Here is a 16,960-nt window from a genome sequence, read left to right as displayed (position 1 = left end):
CTTCAGATATTCCATCATGGCATCCTCCCTGTTAATGAAAGTAGGTGCCAATACTGAATTAAATGTATACTGATGGAAAGATACCCCAAGGCATTGGACTGGTGTTGAAGACAGTGCAGGAAGAAGAGACAAAGGATTGAGCTCACACTGCAAATACAAGGACACTGTACATAAATTATAATGTGCAACTTTTTTTGGGGGGGCAGGGAAGAGAACAGCAAACATCAAAGCTGACTTTAAAAAAATATACTGGATCATTTCTCACTTTCCTAAATGTGAAAGTTCTGTTGGTCAAGTAGGGGTGGGTTTATAGGAATTGGTATACAATTTGTGCAACAAGAATTTCACAAAATGCCTTGCACACAGCCCACAAAAAAAAACTTGAAAAACAAACAAGAGCCTTATTTGCAGTAACTGGTACTAAAATGTGTTTAACTATAGCCAAGTGTTGAGAAATTTTAAACTTTGGTGAAATAAGAAATATATAATAATTGTACTCATTTCCATTGGCTCTTGTACTCGAGCTTAAAGATAGTATAAACCCATAAAGTACATACAATATTTGTATCAATGAAAATAATACAAGATTTTAAATTAGTGGATATATCATTGTACTTGGAACACAATAGCCACAAGGTGGTGACAAAACCACAGCATACTAAAAATAAATCAGGCCTCAATTCAGTTTTACTATTTAATATCACTTAGAAAAACCTAAATATTAACCTTTCCAAAAACAAAGGACTACATTGTAAGTTTTAATCACTTAATTTCTCCCACCATGATTGACATACCTGTGATGAAATTAAGACAGGATGGTGGATCTTAGCTGATTTAAATCCAGCACAGATGAAACAAAGTTTGGAATGCTTCAAAAAAAAAAGTTAAAAACTAATCTAAAAGCGATTTGAACCTACAACTTCTTTTGCACTGCCCCCCCACAAAAAAAAAACAACCATTGGCTACAGTCAATTGGCACCACTTGTGAAATGCAGAATGTATTTTGAAGATGGAGACTGACATTTCCCATGAAGTTGTAGGGCTCTTTCATCACACTACAGAACACAGTATAATGGCTCATTCACAAATTCTCAAAAAGTCAACAAGCAGCCTTATAAATTTATACCAGTTACTGAAAAGCAGCCACATAGCATGGAATTGACCAAGCTTATGCTGTTAATACACCCCAGGTGTCACCGCATACAATTGGCATCTCCGTCCTGGACAAAAATAAACTGAAGGAATTGGAGAAGATTCAAATCTAACATGGAAAGAACACCAGCTTAAATTTGGGGTCACTCCAACTATAACACCAAGAAATATTAATTGAAATTATTCCTAGTTACAAAAGCTTTTCCACAATAAAGGTTACATTGTCACCTCCTGGTATTACCTGATCATTCCTCTATGTTCCTCGTGCCATATTTGGATCCGATCTTCCCACTGTTCTTTGTTCAGCTTATGCTGTTCCAGGACACTAAAAAGGTAGCAGAGAACACAGTTAAGACCATTATAAAGCAGATAGTGATGCCCATTGCAGTGCTGTCTTAAATAAAGAATGTTTTCTCAGTCAGTCTGAATTGGTTATATCCACAGAAAATATGCCAAACAACTTGCACAATTAAGCCAAGTGATTGTTTAAGTTTCTCATAACAGAAGTGCATTAGATAGCTGTATTTGTATTTTAACTCCAACGTAGTGAGTCATGCTTCAAGACTGATATCTGCACCTCCAACTGAAATACAAACTCCAGAACCACTTTGCAACTTAAACCAAATCTACTCATAACCCAGATTGAAGAAAAAATAAAGTTGACTACATAAACCTTCAAAGGGAGAGTTTGAGACATTCTGCTTAAGCTTTAAAAGAAAGAGCACTGACTGCAAGAGGGACACGAGGACACGTTCAATACAGCCTAGAAATTTAGCAGGTTTCCATTGATTAAAAATCAATAGCCACAAATCACAGAAATCATTAACAAGTTTGGTCAGTGTGCTGGATCAGCACAAAATCTTCCCAGTCAGAAACCTCAAGTCTAAACCCAGTGCACTGGGATAGAAAGATGCAAGGAGATTTGCTAGAGATTTTCAGAATTTTGAGTGAGCTGCTTTAGGGTAGGAGAGAAAAACTGTGCCTACTCATACAAAAAAAATATAAGAATGAGAGGACAGATTTAAAAAGTGGTATGCAAAAGAGAAGAAAGTGGTGATTGGGTAAAAAATCTTTCCCACAGCAAGTAGTTAGGTTATGGAATGCACTGCAGGTTTAAATGAGGCATTCCACCATCATTTGGCTAGAAATGCCATGCAAGGATATGGGGAAAAGCAGGAAACTGGGACTAGATAATGATGCTTGTTTGAAGAGCCTGGCACAGTGGCTTGAATGGCCACCTTCTGAGCCATAATGAAGGTGCCTCTGAGAGCCACATTGGAACATGTGCTCATTGTGTTCAAATTGAAAGTCTCCCTAGCTGGTTGCAGGGCTGCTAAGTGAATGAATCAGCAATCTCAACCTATTGTCGAGTGGAAACAAAGACATGGCCTTAATTCAACACCAATTGGCAAACATTCAAGGGTCACAGCAGTATTATAATGGGAAACATTAAGGCGGCCGACAATGCTCAGGATTACTCCAGAAATGCATATTAGCCTCAGTCTGCCTCTGTCTATTTGAGGGGGTTCCAGGAATACTCCAAAATCAGCAGGAGCTAACCTAAATGGAAAGAGTTTTATTCCTAAGCATGCATGTTCCTCAACTTTTGCAAACAAAAAAATAAACACTGCATTTTAAATGCAGCTAAAATTTCTCAAATTCCAAATGGATAGTATGATCATGAGAACTGGTCTCTATGTCAAGAGAAAAAGAAAGCTTTCACTTGTGCCATATCAGATTTAAGGTTTTGGAAGACATAGGGAAATTGTTCTTGTTCGTAGCACTACCTACAAGTGGACAACAGAAAAGCAACTCATTAAAAAAAAATCACCTGCATATCTGATCACAAGAGCGGAGTGCCTGTTTAACTCATTAAACATCAACAGGAACTTAACTGCATTAAAATATACCCATGGGAGGAATTTAACAAAAATTAATAACAATAAAGGCAACACAATTGTATTATCTCTGACCATCTGGGCACCGGAGACCATTCTTTGGTGTGTTGGAAAATCTGTAGCTCAGTTTTATTTTCTTTACCAACGCAGTGCAATTACAGAACAGAACATGACCAAAGGCCACAAGATGACCAAACAAACCAGCTATCAACCAATACAAGCAAAACTATTTGCTCAGTTAAAATACACAAAGATTTTAAAAACTGAGAATACTCCTTTGACATGGCAAAGAAAACAATTGCAAAACAATGAGGTAAGTGCTCAATATGACAGTGCATGAAGGCACCCTCAAAACAGCAAAATTTTTTTAAAAAATGAAGCTGTCCATTTTTTAAAAAAGTGATCAAAACACATTTAACATTATGCGTTAATATTTCAAATGTTTTTCATTTTTTCTGCCTACCTCTTTCCCCTCTTACTCCAACCAGAGATATTAGACTTCTGTTGGCACCAGCCTAGTTCATTTAATTCATTTAATGTGGTGGGTACAAAAGCTGACTGCTAACTCTGCAAGCTTACCAACACCTAGGGGTGTGCGCCAAACACTGGGAGCTCCGATCATACTCAGCTTACAAAAAAGGGCATGTTCCATACTATCACCATTCTTGGTTTTGTCCTGTCCCACTGGCAGGACAGACCCAAAAAGGTGACAGCAGCAGTACCCAGTTTAAAAAAGAGCTACCATAAAAAAGTCCTCAGCATTTGATTCCAGACTCAGGTCAAACCTTCTGAAGTTCACATCTCACCACCCCACAGCAAGTGAAGGGGAAAAACAAACTGACTTAATCTTCAATCGACTTCCTGCAGATGCACCTATGAAAATAATCAGTTGCCATAACAGTTCCTGTGAAGATTCAGCATTGTGCTCTAGAACTAGCCGTGCCCTAGCCAAGCTGCAGCTGTACAGATAGTGTTGTTTCCTACGGTCAAGTAGATGCCATTGTCCAACTATGCCATATCTACAAAAGGAACAAATCCAACCTTGTCAATTACCACCTTAATCTATCAAAATAATGGAAGTAGTCATCTCCAGTGCTAGTAAGCTTCACTTGATAAAGGAATACCTACTCAGGTGACTGTTTGGGTTTTGCCAGGCCTACTCAGCTCCAGACCTCATGACAGCCTCACTTCAAACATGGACAAAACAGGTGAATTTCAAACAGGAGGCTAGAGTGACTACCCTTGATGTCACAGCAACATTTGACAGTATGGCATCAAGGAGTCCTTAAAAAAGGACACTGGAGGAGTTGATGGGAAGCAATGGTGGTTCTGTCACTGGATTAATAATCCAGAGGCCCAGGCTAATGCTCTGGGATCAATGACATCACATCACTGGCAGTGAGTTGAAATCCAATACAAGTTGCAAATTCAATGTGATGCATTAATGTCCTTAAGGGACACAGTGCAACACATCTTAATACTACCCACCCCACCAACTGCATCACCACAGGGGCTCCTCAGGCCCAACCAACCATTTTCATCAAGGTCAGAAGTGAGGCTTTGTGAACAAATGCCCAACGTTCAGGACCATTCGTAACTCTTCAGATACTGAAGCAGTCCACGTTCAAATGCAGTAACACCTAGACAACACCCAAGGTTTAAGCTGATAAGTTGGAAATCGATGTATGGTACAAATCCTACATCCCAATAACAACTTCTAGGCATTACCACTAACCAGAAGTGGGACTGGACCAACCTTAAACCATGGCTATAACAGTAGATCAGAGGCTAGGAATTCTGTGGGAAGTAACTCACTTCCCAACACTTAACCACCTAAGGATAGTAGCAGCCAGGAGGGCATGGAATACTATCCATTTGTTGGAATGTGCACTACTTCAAAACAGCTTGACACCAACCAGGGGAAGGCAGCCCACTTGACAGTTGATTGGTGTGTCACTGATACCATGACCATAGTACAGCCTTCTGCCGCTATCTAGCGGATGCGCTGCAAGAACTCCAAACTTCCCTAACAAGGAGCTTCACAATCTGCAGCGTCTATCAACCTCAAAAACACAAGGATAGCAGATGAACAGGAAAGCAACCACCTGCAATTGTCCCCTCAGCCAAACATTATCTTGGCTTGGAACAACAATTATGGTTCCTTTGGCACCAAAGGAAAATCCTGGAAACCCCTGCCTGACAGCACTGCAAGTGTACTTACACCTCCCATATTGCAGTTCCAAAGGCAGCTCACCACCACCTTTTCCAGGACACTTCGGGATGGGCCAAAAGAAATAAAAGTTGGCCCAGTCAACAGACATCCAATGATCAAGAAAGAATCTCCAAAAGAGCTTCAGTCACCATTTGAAGGACATTAGAGAAGTCATTTCTACAAAGCCAAAGTATGTTGTAATTTCTGAAGAAGGGTCAAGGCCCAAAACATCAGCCTTCCTGCTCCTCTGATGCTGCTTGGCCTGCTGTGTTCATCCAGCTCCACACCTTGTTATCTCAGATTCTCCAGCATCTGCAGTTCCTACTATCTCTAAATTAGAGATTTTGGTTTGTCTATTTAACACCACCTAATTACATATTCAGATATAAATGCTAAATTGCTTGGACTGGAGGAGTGAACAGATTTTAAGATACAGCTATGAAAACAGACATTTACCGTTGTGGAAGCAGACGGTCATTTGACAAATAGCCTGTTTTGTGGGCATCTTTATTGAAATCACCGCATTTGACCTGCACAGCGTAAGAAGCCAGCAATACAGCAGTCTCTGGGGGACAGTAGATGTCATCGTTCAGAATGCCCTCTTTCACTTGCAGGAAGAAGAGGCGTTGGGTGATCTCCTGAATCAGCTCCTCAGATACATCCTCTGGAAAGAATTTTGCCCTAAACTTGAAGAGTAATGGGCTATCCTTACGAACATCCTGCTGAGTCACCTAAAAAACAGCAGAAAATAAAAATGACAACTTAGTTGCACAGATACATTATCCGTATTGGGCTCATCTCTGCATGAAAACTAACCCTTTGGTCGAACTCGTCCAAGCCAACCAAGTTTCCCCAAACTAAACCATTTGCTTACATTTGGCACACCTCCAAATCTTTCCTATTCACATACCTATCCAAATGTCCTGCAAGTGCTCTAACTGCACCAGCTATCATTTCCTCTGGCAGTTCATTCCACATATGCACCAAGAGAAAGGTTGCCCTCAAGTGGCTTTTAAATCTCTTCCCTCTCACCTTAAATATGCCCCTAGTTTTGAACTACCCGACCCTGGGCAGCACAGGGGTGTGGTGTTAAACTATGCCCCTCATGATATTATAAACATTTTAAAATCGAGATTACCCCTCAACCTCCTATGCTCCAGGGGAAAAAAAAAGGTCCCAGCTTACCAGCCTCAAACCCTCCATTCTTGGAAACATCCTTGTAAATCCTTTCTGCACCCTCCAATTCAATAATTCAACCACAACTGTGTGCAGTACTCCAAAAGTTGCCTCAATGTCCTGTACAACTGCAACAATGACATCCCACTTCCTATAGTCAATGGTCTGAGCAATGAAGGCAAGCATGCCTAACACCACCTTAGCCACCCTGTCTACTTGTGACACAGCTTTCAAAGAACTGTGTACCTGAACTCCTAGGTCTTTGTTTGACAACGCTCCCCAGGGCCCTACCATCGTTTGAACACTCAGGTCTTTACTTACTTTGTGTGCGCACACAATTATGTCATAAAAACAGCTTCTCAACTTGATTCTTTACACAAAAGGGCTCAACTCCAGTATGTTGCTGCTGTTGGTAAAAGAGCTCCTGAACATGTTCTATAATATTGTGACTTTAATGCCAAGCCATAAACCAGCAAAAAGAATTAAGAGTGTACAACCTATAGAAGCTTTTATATTGTACATTGAGCTATAACCTTCAAACAAAACCTTTTTTCCTTTTATGGGACCGAGATGACGAAAGGAAGGAAAATTTTAAAAAGGGTACATTTCAAATGGGATATTCTTCCAGATTGCCCAGCTGTGTTTAAGAAAAGACTGGTAGAGGTCTAGCAACAGTTTGTGCTTCATGCAGCTGAAGCATTAAAAAAACTGGAAAAAGTTAAAGCACATTACCACATTAATGTTTCAAAAAGTTCACAAAAAATGATTGAATGCATGACATAATTCAACAAATATAGCAGCTATTCCACGTGAGTAATAAACCAAAAATAGCAACAAGATGAAATGAATAATGACCAAGCGAACAGGGAGTAGTTTCCTCTTTTCTTTTAAAGAGACCACATATTGAACATCCACCTGAACAGACAAAGCCTTAGCATTCACAAGAGGGACTTTGATGTCTCACCCAAAAAGAATGGTCCATCTGAGAAAGCAACACATTTATGTATCCTTTCAAAATGAGGGATTTCTCTGGCAGGCCAGCATTCTCTCATCTCTAACTGCCCTCCAGAGGATGGTGACAAGTCTTCTTTGAACCACTGCAGTCACACCTACATTCTTAGGAAGGGAGTTTGATCCAACAATCACAAAGAAACATTGGTATATTTCTAAATTGGGATTAGGTGTGTCTTGGAAGAGAATTTGTTGGTGGTTCTTGTTCCCATTTCTCTCTAATACACAGATGGAGTACTTAGACTGAATGTCACAAAAGCACTGAACTATTTTGCTTATACCATGACAGTTCTGAACACACTACATAGCAAGGGTGCATTGAGTTTGTAAAGTAAATACTTCACTATTTTAAAGTGGCAGAGGCAAGATAGACTGTTCAAATGAAATGTTTTTCCTTTTACTTGCTGGTCCTCAGACATCAACCACTCAAGCTGCATCCAAAGCATGATGCTGCCAGGCACTGTGATGCAGGTTAGGGCAGAGGATTTGCCATTTTCAGCTATACAAAAAGGATATTATGGTATTTAACTCATTAGATCTTGGCAAGAGCAAAACTTACATCAATAAATGTGGAGTTCGAAAAGCACAGCTGGTCAGACAGCATCAAAGCAGGAAAGTCAATACCAGGCCAGAACCCTTTGTCAGGACATGAAGGGTTTTGGCCTGAAGCATGGACTTCCCTGCTCCTCTGATGCCAGTGACTGGCTGTGCCTTTCCAGCTCCACATTTATCAACTCTAGCTTCCAGCATCTGCAGTCCTTACCTGTCTCCAAGGCTGAACTTCCTTTGTGTATACAAGAGATAGAAAAAAAATGTCCATGAGAAAAACAAACAGAAGACACGCTCCAGAAATTGCCCAACAGTTGAGAGAAGGGTTAACATAGTTGACAGTGAGGATTCCCTCACTTTATCCCAATTAGATCTTCTCACCCTTTTAAAAGAAAAGGTATTGAGACTAGAGATTCTGCTGTCACGTTCACCCCACAGACCCCTTTAAAACAGGCAAAAGTGAATCATGGAAACAAGTTACAAAATTATCTACATGATCCCATTTCAAAGCTGAAAAAAGGTATGGTAATGTCACCATTGTTCTAGGGGACACTGCACTGCTTTTCCATTAGAGACTGGAGCAGGGAAGTTGGCTAGTGGTAGTTCAACCCAAGGGTCACCACACCTCAGTTGAGGGGGAAGTTGAGAAGGAGTGTCCTTCATGCAACTTCAGCTAGTGCAGGAATTGAACCCATGCTATTAGCATTACTCTGCATCACAAACCAGTCAACTAAGTCAACAGCTTATACAAGGAGAAGCCCTCCATCAAAAAAAGCGTTAAGCACTTGTCACACAATTAGGTACACAAGGCCATGCAGCCTAGCTGGCAGATCAGATCTCTCAAGCAACCCAGGTCAGAGCAAAAATTTATTCATTTAGCTACCAAAGAAAGGAAAGAAATTAAAAAGTCACAAGGCAATCATCAGGTTTTAAAAAAAACAGCATTAAGTGATTGGGTGGATTTCAAATCTGGATTTGTATAATTTCTAGCAGCACGAGAGCACTATCCAACAATAGCTGAACAATGCAATCACAGGCTTGACTTCCAGGAACAAGGAGCTCTGGTGCAGTGGCAGAATCCCTGCCTCTGGAAAGGTGAGTCCTAGTTTCAAGTCCCAAGATCTGTTGTAACATCTCTTAACAGGTTGAGAAAATAACTAGTCCTTTTTTTGGGGAGGGGGGTACCCCCCATTCTCCATAATATGCTCTGCTAGAAGGCCATCTCCTTTCAGGAAGTGACCATGCATGCACATTTCAGATCATATGGGTCTGTATCCTGTGGTCAGAGAAGTTGAAGTGTGCACTACCAACTACATGCAAAATATTTTTTATTTTAGTGTAGGCTGCAGCAGGAACATGCTGCCCCAGCTGCAGCATGGACCTGCTGCCAAGTGCAAAGGCCACTCTAGTGATCACTGCTTTTATGTCACAGGTCTGACCTCTCACCCCAAGCTTAACACCAACCAAAAATCAAGACATGCCTTCAGCTCAATGATAACTAATAGTTTACAGTTATTTTAATTCCTTAAATTCTACTTTCAAAATGTAGCTGATTGCTCAGCACCACATGTTGGTATACCCCCTTCACACTTCAACACAAATGGCACTGCAGAGCTGGGTTATGGAGTGCAGATCCTTTAAGATTTGATTTGGAGGGTTGGGAAACTCAGACTTCACACCAACTAGAAGGAGCCCCAAGTAATATCAATGCGAATATCAAAAAGAACCCAACAAAAAATGTTTTAAAACATCAATTTTGGCAGGATCAATGCACATTCTCCCAGGTGTCAGAACCCATTCTGGTTAACTGCTGGATTGAATTGTATGTCAGCTTCCCAGAAGCCGTTTCCATTGTAGCTCTCAATAGTGGCGAACACCTTGTTAAATCAGGGCTTGCAAGATCTGGGCCATTTGGCCAATAAACTCCTCACTTTAGTCAATTGGCAGTACAGAGCTTGGACTTTGTTTAAAGACGACTAGGACATGCTTTCAAAAGTTGGGTGTTTATCAGGATAGAGAAGACAAGAGGAGTTCAAAAGGAAAGAAGTTATTGTTGATTGGTCAGACATTACGTGGAAGATACTGGAGGGAACAACTGATTCCAAAGCAAAATTTAACTCTGCATTGTGTGCCTCCTGGTACGCACTGGATTAGTCAGTGGAATCATTTTAAAAATAAAATCAATGCAAGGTGAAGGAGTAACACTGCTCCATCATACATTATCCATGGCAACTCAGATTTGATTTTTTTTTGAAGATATGCAAGCACTTTGATGTAATTGCCCCAGGCATACTACATGGCAATGTTTTAATCAAAGCCTATTTGCTGGCAACAAATAGTCTGGTTCATAGTACAAACCACTACTCCCTTTGAATTTTTAAACTCGTGCCTATCACTTGCAAGTAACTTTTTTGATTGCCTGTTTTTCCCCAGCACCCCCACCACCTCAGCCACTTCACATTTGGAATAATCACAAACCCAAAATGCAAAAAGCTAACTGAAGGCTACCTCCCCACTATCTTCTCCTTTGGGCCAGCACTCGTGTTCTTTTACATGAAGTGCCACAAGATTTAATTTTAAAGTGGTACTCTAAATACAAAGTTCAGCCAAGTAAAATGCAAGCTGAAAACAGAAGTGTTAAAATATTATCCTTCACAGCAATAAATTACTAACTATTCCCTGTCATTAGCATGCAAAAATCAACCCTGAGATACTTGCTAAGCGTATTTTTAGAAGTAGAGACCTTTTTGTTGAGTTTCAGCCAAGTGGGAAAGCCCTTTGTATCTTGGTACTGAAGTCCAAAGAACCAGACTTCACGAAGCCCAATAGTCTTCACAACCTATGAAGAAAAACAAGGATGAATCAGAGAAAGGTTGATACAAAATCGGCTGTCCAATTTTAAACAGCAAATCACAAAAGCAATTAGTGTTGAACTGAACATCTTTTGTACGATTTGGTTGCTGAATGGGGTTGGGGTGGGAAAACGTGATAAAGAACAAGCTATTTAACATCCTTAATGAGCTAAAATAGCTGTGAAATTTTCAGATTGTGGTCTTTGTTCAAGCAAGCTTGGCAATGGTGATTCGTTCCATGGTGGACACCATTTGAAGTCCATTCAGCTCGAGCATGTCATTACTCAATACAGTCACTTCAAGACAGCAACATTGTCATTGACAACAAGGTGCAGAGCTGGATGAACACAGCAGGCCAAGCAGCATCATAGGAGCAGAAAGGCTGATGTTTTGGGAAGGGTCTAGGCCCGAAACGTCAGCCTTCCTGCTCGGCCTGCTGTGTTCATCCAGCTCTGCACCTTGTCGTCTCGGATTCTCCAGCATCTGCAGTTCCTACTATCTCTAACATGGTCATTGACTTGGGTCACTTACTTTAATGTACTTTTCTGCAAGTCTCAGATTTCAGCACTAAAATACACAATTTTAGACCGTGCCAAAAATCACGTACAAAACTCAATTTTCCAGAAGTGGGAATTGAAAGATCTAACACCTTTAAGCACTGAAGAAAATACAATCCCATTTAGATCATGTAACAAATCTCACTTTTGAGCTGATGCATATAGTGTTAGTGCCAAAAAAACTAACATGCTCCAAATGACCATGTGAAAATACCAGACTGCTCACCACCTTCAAGGGCAACTAGCAATAGGTAATAAAATACTGACACAGCCAATGCCCACATCCCAGGAATGTATTTCAAAACAAGTCAGTACCAAAATGTATGTTACTTAATTCAGATATTGTCATTTACAAAACAGATAGATATGAGGCAGAGTATCATATTCCAGGAATTATGCATCTGCGTGTTGCTCAAAATGGCTGAGCATAGTGCAGGTCAAGCATCAGACAATAAGGACTGCAGATGCTGGAAGCTTGAGTCAATAAATGCGGAGCCAGAAAAGCACAGCTAGTCAGACAATTTTGAGGGGGTGAAAGGTTTCAGCCCAGAGTGTTGAATTTCCTTCTCCTATGCTGACTGACCAGCTGTCCTTTCCAGCTGGATATTTATTGGCTGGTCAGGCATCCTTTATCTAAAAATCTCAGGAAAACTTGTTGTCACAAAGAGGAAATTTCAGTTTTCGACCCCATTATATTAGGTTTGGCTTTTGTGAAAAGAAAACTTGCTTTTAGGTCTGTTTGGGTCCACTTACAGCAAAGAAAAAAAGTTTGGATTTTTAGGTCTTTTCAGTTTACAGGTATAAGAATAACAGATACTTACCTGTATTTATTTGCAAGGTTACAGTGGCTTCTTAATAGCTCAAGGAGAGAGAGGTTTGCTGTTAGCATCCAGATAAAAGAAGCTGCTGTAAACCAGAGTGTACAGTGGGAGGGTTAAACTAGTCATAGTTTAGTGGTCAAGGGTCAGTGGACCCAAAACAAACTCTCTCCACTGGTGCTAGCAGATCTGCTGAGTTTCTCCAGCAGCTTGTTTATGGTTTCAGATTTCCAGCAGCCACAGTTCTTGGTTTTATTTTAGTCATCTAAGGTTAATGAACACTAGTCATGAATTGTCTTCCACATTAATAGCTACAAAGTCACACTTTGATGATTTTAGCTTTCAGCAGATCTGACCCTACCTACTCCCAGTACTTTCCCCCTCATCCCTTTCAACACCCCCTACCCTCAGTAGGCATCTTTATTCATCTCACTCCCATTTTCCAATCATCAATATAAATACCATTTCCCAGCTGCTATTAATTCTGACAGTCACTGACTCTTAACTGTCTTTCCACAGATGCCACCAGACCCAAGTTTCCCCTTGTTTCAGATTTCCAGCATCAGCAGTTTGGTTCTATTTTATTATATTCCTGCCACTTGCTCTGGATCCTTGCCTCAGTTTCTCCACAATCAGTTGCTTTGCCTCTCTTGTTAAAAAAGCTAAACCTTCAATCCCTAACTCTTACATTTCCATCTGTTCTGCCTGTTTCTCCCTACTTTTTCCAAAAGCAAAAAAAAAAAAATCCAATTTTCACATGCCTCCACTCAAATCGATTCCAAAGTTTGAAATGTGAACTTTTTCCCTCTCCATAATGGTTACCAGATCTGTCAAGTTCCTCCAACATCCAGGAGGTTTGGCTCTTGTTTAAGTTGAAGCTTATCATTTGCTGCCTTTGCCTCTGAAAATGCAATTAGGCTGCTGGGTGCTGAGAAGGATCATATTTATAAATAAGGTGTGGTACTTCAGCAGTTTTGTAACATTGATAACAAAACAAAGACCTCTCTGTATGAAGAAAGAAAGAGGGAAAAAGTCAACTTTCAATCTTCACAAAAGTTTCCCTTAAAATAATGTTGCAGTAAAAAAGATTACTTTAAATTATCAATTGCAGAAACAAGAATTTGAAAAATAAGAACCAAGGCATTAGGACTCTTGAATCTATTGCTCTCCATGGGGAACAACAATTAGTTGACAGTTCTTTGTGCAATCTGTTGTTATTTGTCATGCTTAGTTACACAAGATAAAGACTTAGTGTGCTTGAAACATCTATTGAGACTAATTCTGCACAATTGACATTTTTATTGTAATGTCACAAGGTGTTTTTAAACATAGTAGAAAGTCATTCATAATACATCTTTATACATCCTACTGTTGTTCTATTTATTCTGTAGAGTAGGCAAATATTGAGAAAATTGTGGAATTGTCATATTTTATGACTACAGGGCTAAGCCAGGCATTCTTTGCATGCTTACTTTAAAAAGGTTTAGTTTATGGACCACAACAGCTCTGAAGAATGGTCTAGGCCTGAAACGTCAGCCTTCCTGCTCCTCTGATGCTGCTTGGCCTGCTGTGCTCATCCAGCTCTACACCTTGCTAGCTCAGGAAAGGCTATGCATGATGAGTTCTCAAAGCTGATCCAGGACATGCTAGCCCTACCAGGGACAAAACCAAGTGCAGGGTGCAGGCTTGTGACCCAGAGCACCCACACATTAATTCATGCGAGTTGAACTTGGGGCACCAGAAATGGAATGGGACACAGAACGGTTTCCCCAGCTACCATTTCCACACCAACTACTTGAAAATCCAGCCCATAATAGTTTAAACACTTGCTCTAGTTGGTCATTAGTACTTTTGCCTTTGCAAGAAGTCCTTTTCATTAATAGCTTGCAAGTTGATTTTAAAGACAGTTACTAAACTCACTTCATGATCTGTTCTTGGAGTGCACCAAGACTTGAAAGTGATATTGGCCTACCATTCCTTCCACTTGAAGGTATCCCAAAAAACCTGGCCCTGCCCAAATTTACAAAACATCAGATCTGCATGGCACTTCAAATCTATGGCACCAGACAAAAAAAGGGCTGGAGTAGCATCATGGCAGTCTCATTGGACCGGTAATCTAGAATCTCAGGTTAATGTTCTGGGTACTAGATCAGCTTTTAATCAAATTGGGTTGAACCTAATTGCAAAATGTATCCTCTGACAACTGTTTTAAAAAACATACAAACACTTGCTACTTTCCTTCAGCTACAAAACACAAACGTTTGCTGTTTTGAGTCAAACGTAGCTCTCTCCACAGATGCTGCCAAATCAGCTGATTTATAATGGCCACAATATTTTGTACTCATTTTTGGTACGACCTTGTTGCTTTGTTTGATTCCCAAGTGCTTAGCTAAAGGCTAAATTAGCAAAGATTCATTTGAGAACAGCTTGGCAAAGCAAAGTGTATAAAACTAAAGGGTCGTATCCACACTGAAAATTTCCATCCCTCAAAATATCCTCCAAAAACAAAAAAAAAATAAACTGAAACCATGGTGTTCAGCAAAAACAGCTAAAGCAGAGACATGACCTACATAACAAATCTTAAAACAAAACTAAGATAGACAGATGCAGCTAAAGCCAAATTTAATAAAACCATTAAAAAGCACTACTGCTGTGCAAGCAAGTAGTGAGCAAAGTAAATCACTGACCTACTTGTCCATATAGTACCACTTCCAATACACTTAATTTTCTAGATTTGACAGGTCATGCAGCTTTTCTTCAGTTGTTGGATTCCACCCCCCCATCCCACAAACACTAGGCAGAATACTGAGGAATGCTCATTAAAAAAGCTGAAAACTGCTTTAAAAAACCAGTTTGCACAATATTCAAATTTGCACATTGTACAATGTGTTATGTTGCCTACAGTCTGCTTTATTTCTAAAATACAACCATTGATCTATCCTGTATGTTAAATGGCAAGACTAAAATATTTCAGGTTACCTACTGCATTGAGATTATGGTTAACATTTAACTGTTTAAAAACGTTATCTAATCATAACCTACTTCCAACAGGTGCTCATTCACTAACACATGAGCTTGCCAGGTTGACTTTGGCAACAGTCATTCAAGTTTCAAAGTTGCTAGGACATACTGGGAAACCTAACCTAATTGCTTTATTCAAAAGTTAGGATAATTTGGATTAAATAAAACTAATAAAGTGAACCTTTTTAAATTAGAAGTTTCAAAAGATTTACAAGGAGCGTACTCAAAACAGTGTCAAAAAATGATCTCAGCTGAACAACTGTCAGAATTTATGAAGTGTATATGTTCCCTTTGCTGCTTATTTCAATTTTGTATTTAATTGGGATTTTTGAATGAAAACCCATGAGAGGTTACATCTCAATTTACAGGCGTTACCAAATTGAGGCAGTGCAGTTATTAAACAAGAAATGCAGCAAGATACAGTAAGACATTACCAAGTTTGCAGAAAAGTAAAAAAGTTATAGGCAAGCAAGGTGCTGCATTTGAATATAAGTGAGTTTTTATTTAAATCAGACAGACAATGAACGAACAAAACAAATGTGGCCCTGAGCATTCACATAATAAAGTTTCTCAAAAAACCAGTGGGCTGGAGGTAATCAATGCTTGAGCTGTAATAGGAGTGAGAAGCAAAGAAAGTGCTGGGGTACAGATACACAGCTTATTTAAAATATTGCCAACAGTTAGGTTACTGCTTTTCCAACAGATGCTAAAACATGGTTCAAGAGATGCAGAAGTACTGGAGTGATAATGAGACATTTAAAAGATGCAAGGAAAGGCTCAGTTCTGATAAGTATCCTGTCTCAAAAAAGGCGGAAGGTGGAAGAGGAATTCAGGGAAGCAGGGCTATCATTAACAAACACTGAACTGCAGGAGACACCCATTCCCTCCAGGGAACCCTGGGACACGCACACCACACTGCCCACCACCCTTCCACAGCACCTTCCCATGTAATCATAGAAGGTGCAACACCCGCCCCTTTACTTCCTCCCTGCTCACCATCCAAGGGCCTAAAAATCAGTCTTCCCAGGTGAAACAGCACCTCACTTGTACCTCCAAGCTTGTATAACATATTTGCTGTCTACTGGGGCAATGTATTGTATTCCCCAGCATGGCTTGCTCTACATTGAAAAGAAACCAAACGCAGACTGGGTGGCTTCTTTGCAGAACTCCAGTCCACGTGCAAGTATGGCCCCAACTTTCCTGTTGTCAGTCATTTTAACATAGCATCCTGCTTGCATGCCTACTTGCCTGCCTTCAGCATGCTGGAACACCATCAAAATCACTAAAAACTGGAACAGCAACATCTCATGTTCAGACGAGGCATTTTACAACATTTGGGCTCAATATGGAGTTCAACATCTTCAGGTTACAAACACATTACTTCCCATTCTTTTACCTTTGCTTGTTACATTCAATCACCCTGTCCACCCTCCCCTCCCCCCACTCCAGAACAACTAGCTCTTTCCAGGCTGGTAGTCAAACACCATTTCTACCATTCTCACATTCCAAACACAAATCTGCACTAAAATCCTCTCTCAGCACTCCAATTCCCCCCCACCCCATTATTGCACATGCTGCCTCCTCCACACTTCAGCTCTCAAGGAGATAGTAGGAACTGCCAATGCTGGAGATTGAGATAACAAGGTGAGCTGGGTGAACACAGCAGGCCAGGCAGCAGAGGAGCAGGAAAGCTGACGTTTGGGTCTGGTCACTT

At 40.3% G+C, this 16,960-nt stretch overlaps 1 protein-coding gene across 1 annotated transcript in view; it reads right to left on the bottom strand.

Annotated features, from left to right (window-relative positions):
• The window catches only part of LOC109935882 (moesin-like), an 80,439-nt gene that overhangs the window by 1,234 nt on the left and 62,245 nt on the right, over positions 1-16,960 (bottom strand). The window contains exons 4-7 of the mRNA XM_048605306.1: positions 10,742-10,837; positions 5,719-5,993; positions 1,394-1,477; positions 1-28 (exon numbers count right to left, since the gene is read on the bottom strand). Coding sequence (XP_048461263.1) covers positions 1-28; positions 1,394-1,477; positions 5,719-5,993; positions 10,742-10,837 — 483 coding nt within the window. The remainder of the gene's footprint in view (positions 29-1,393; positions 1,478-5,718; positions 5,994-10,741; positions 10,838-16,960) is intronic.

The sequence above is a fragment of the Rhincodon typus genome, chromosome 14 (assembly GCF_021869965.1).
Source record: "Rhincodon typus isolate 14 chromosome 14, sRhiTyp1.1, whole genome shotgun sequence".
Lineage (NCBI taxonomy): Eukaryota > Metazoa > Chordata > Chondrichthyes > Orectolobiformes > Rhincodontidae > Rhincodon > Rhincodon typus.
Note: the sequence above shows the minus strand (reverse complement) of the source record. Positions and strands in the feature narration are given on the sequence as shown.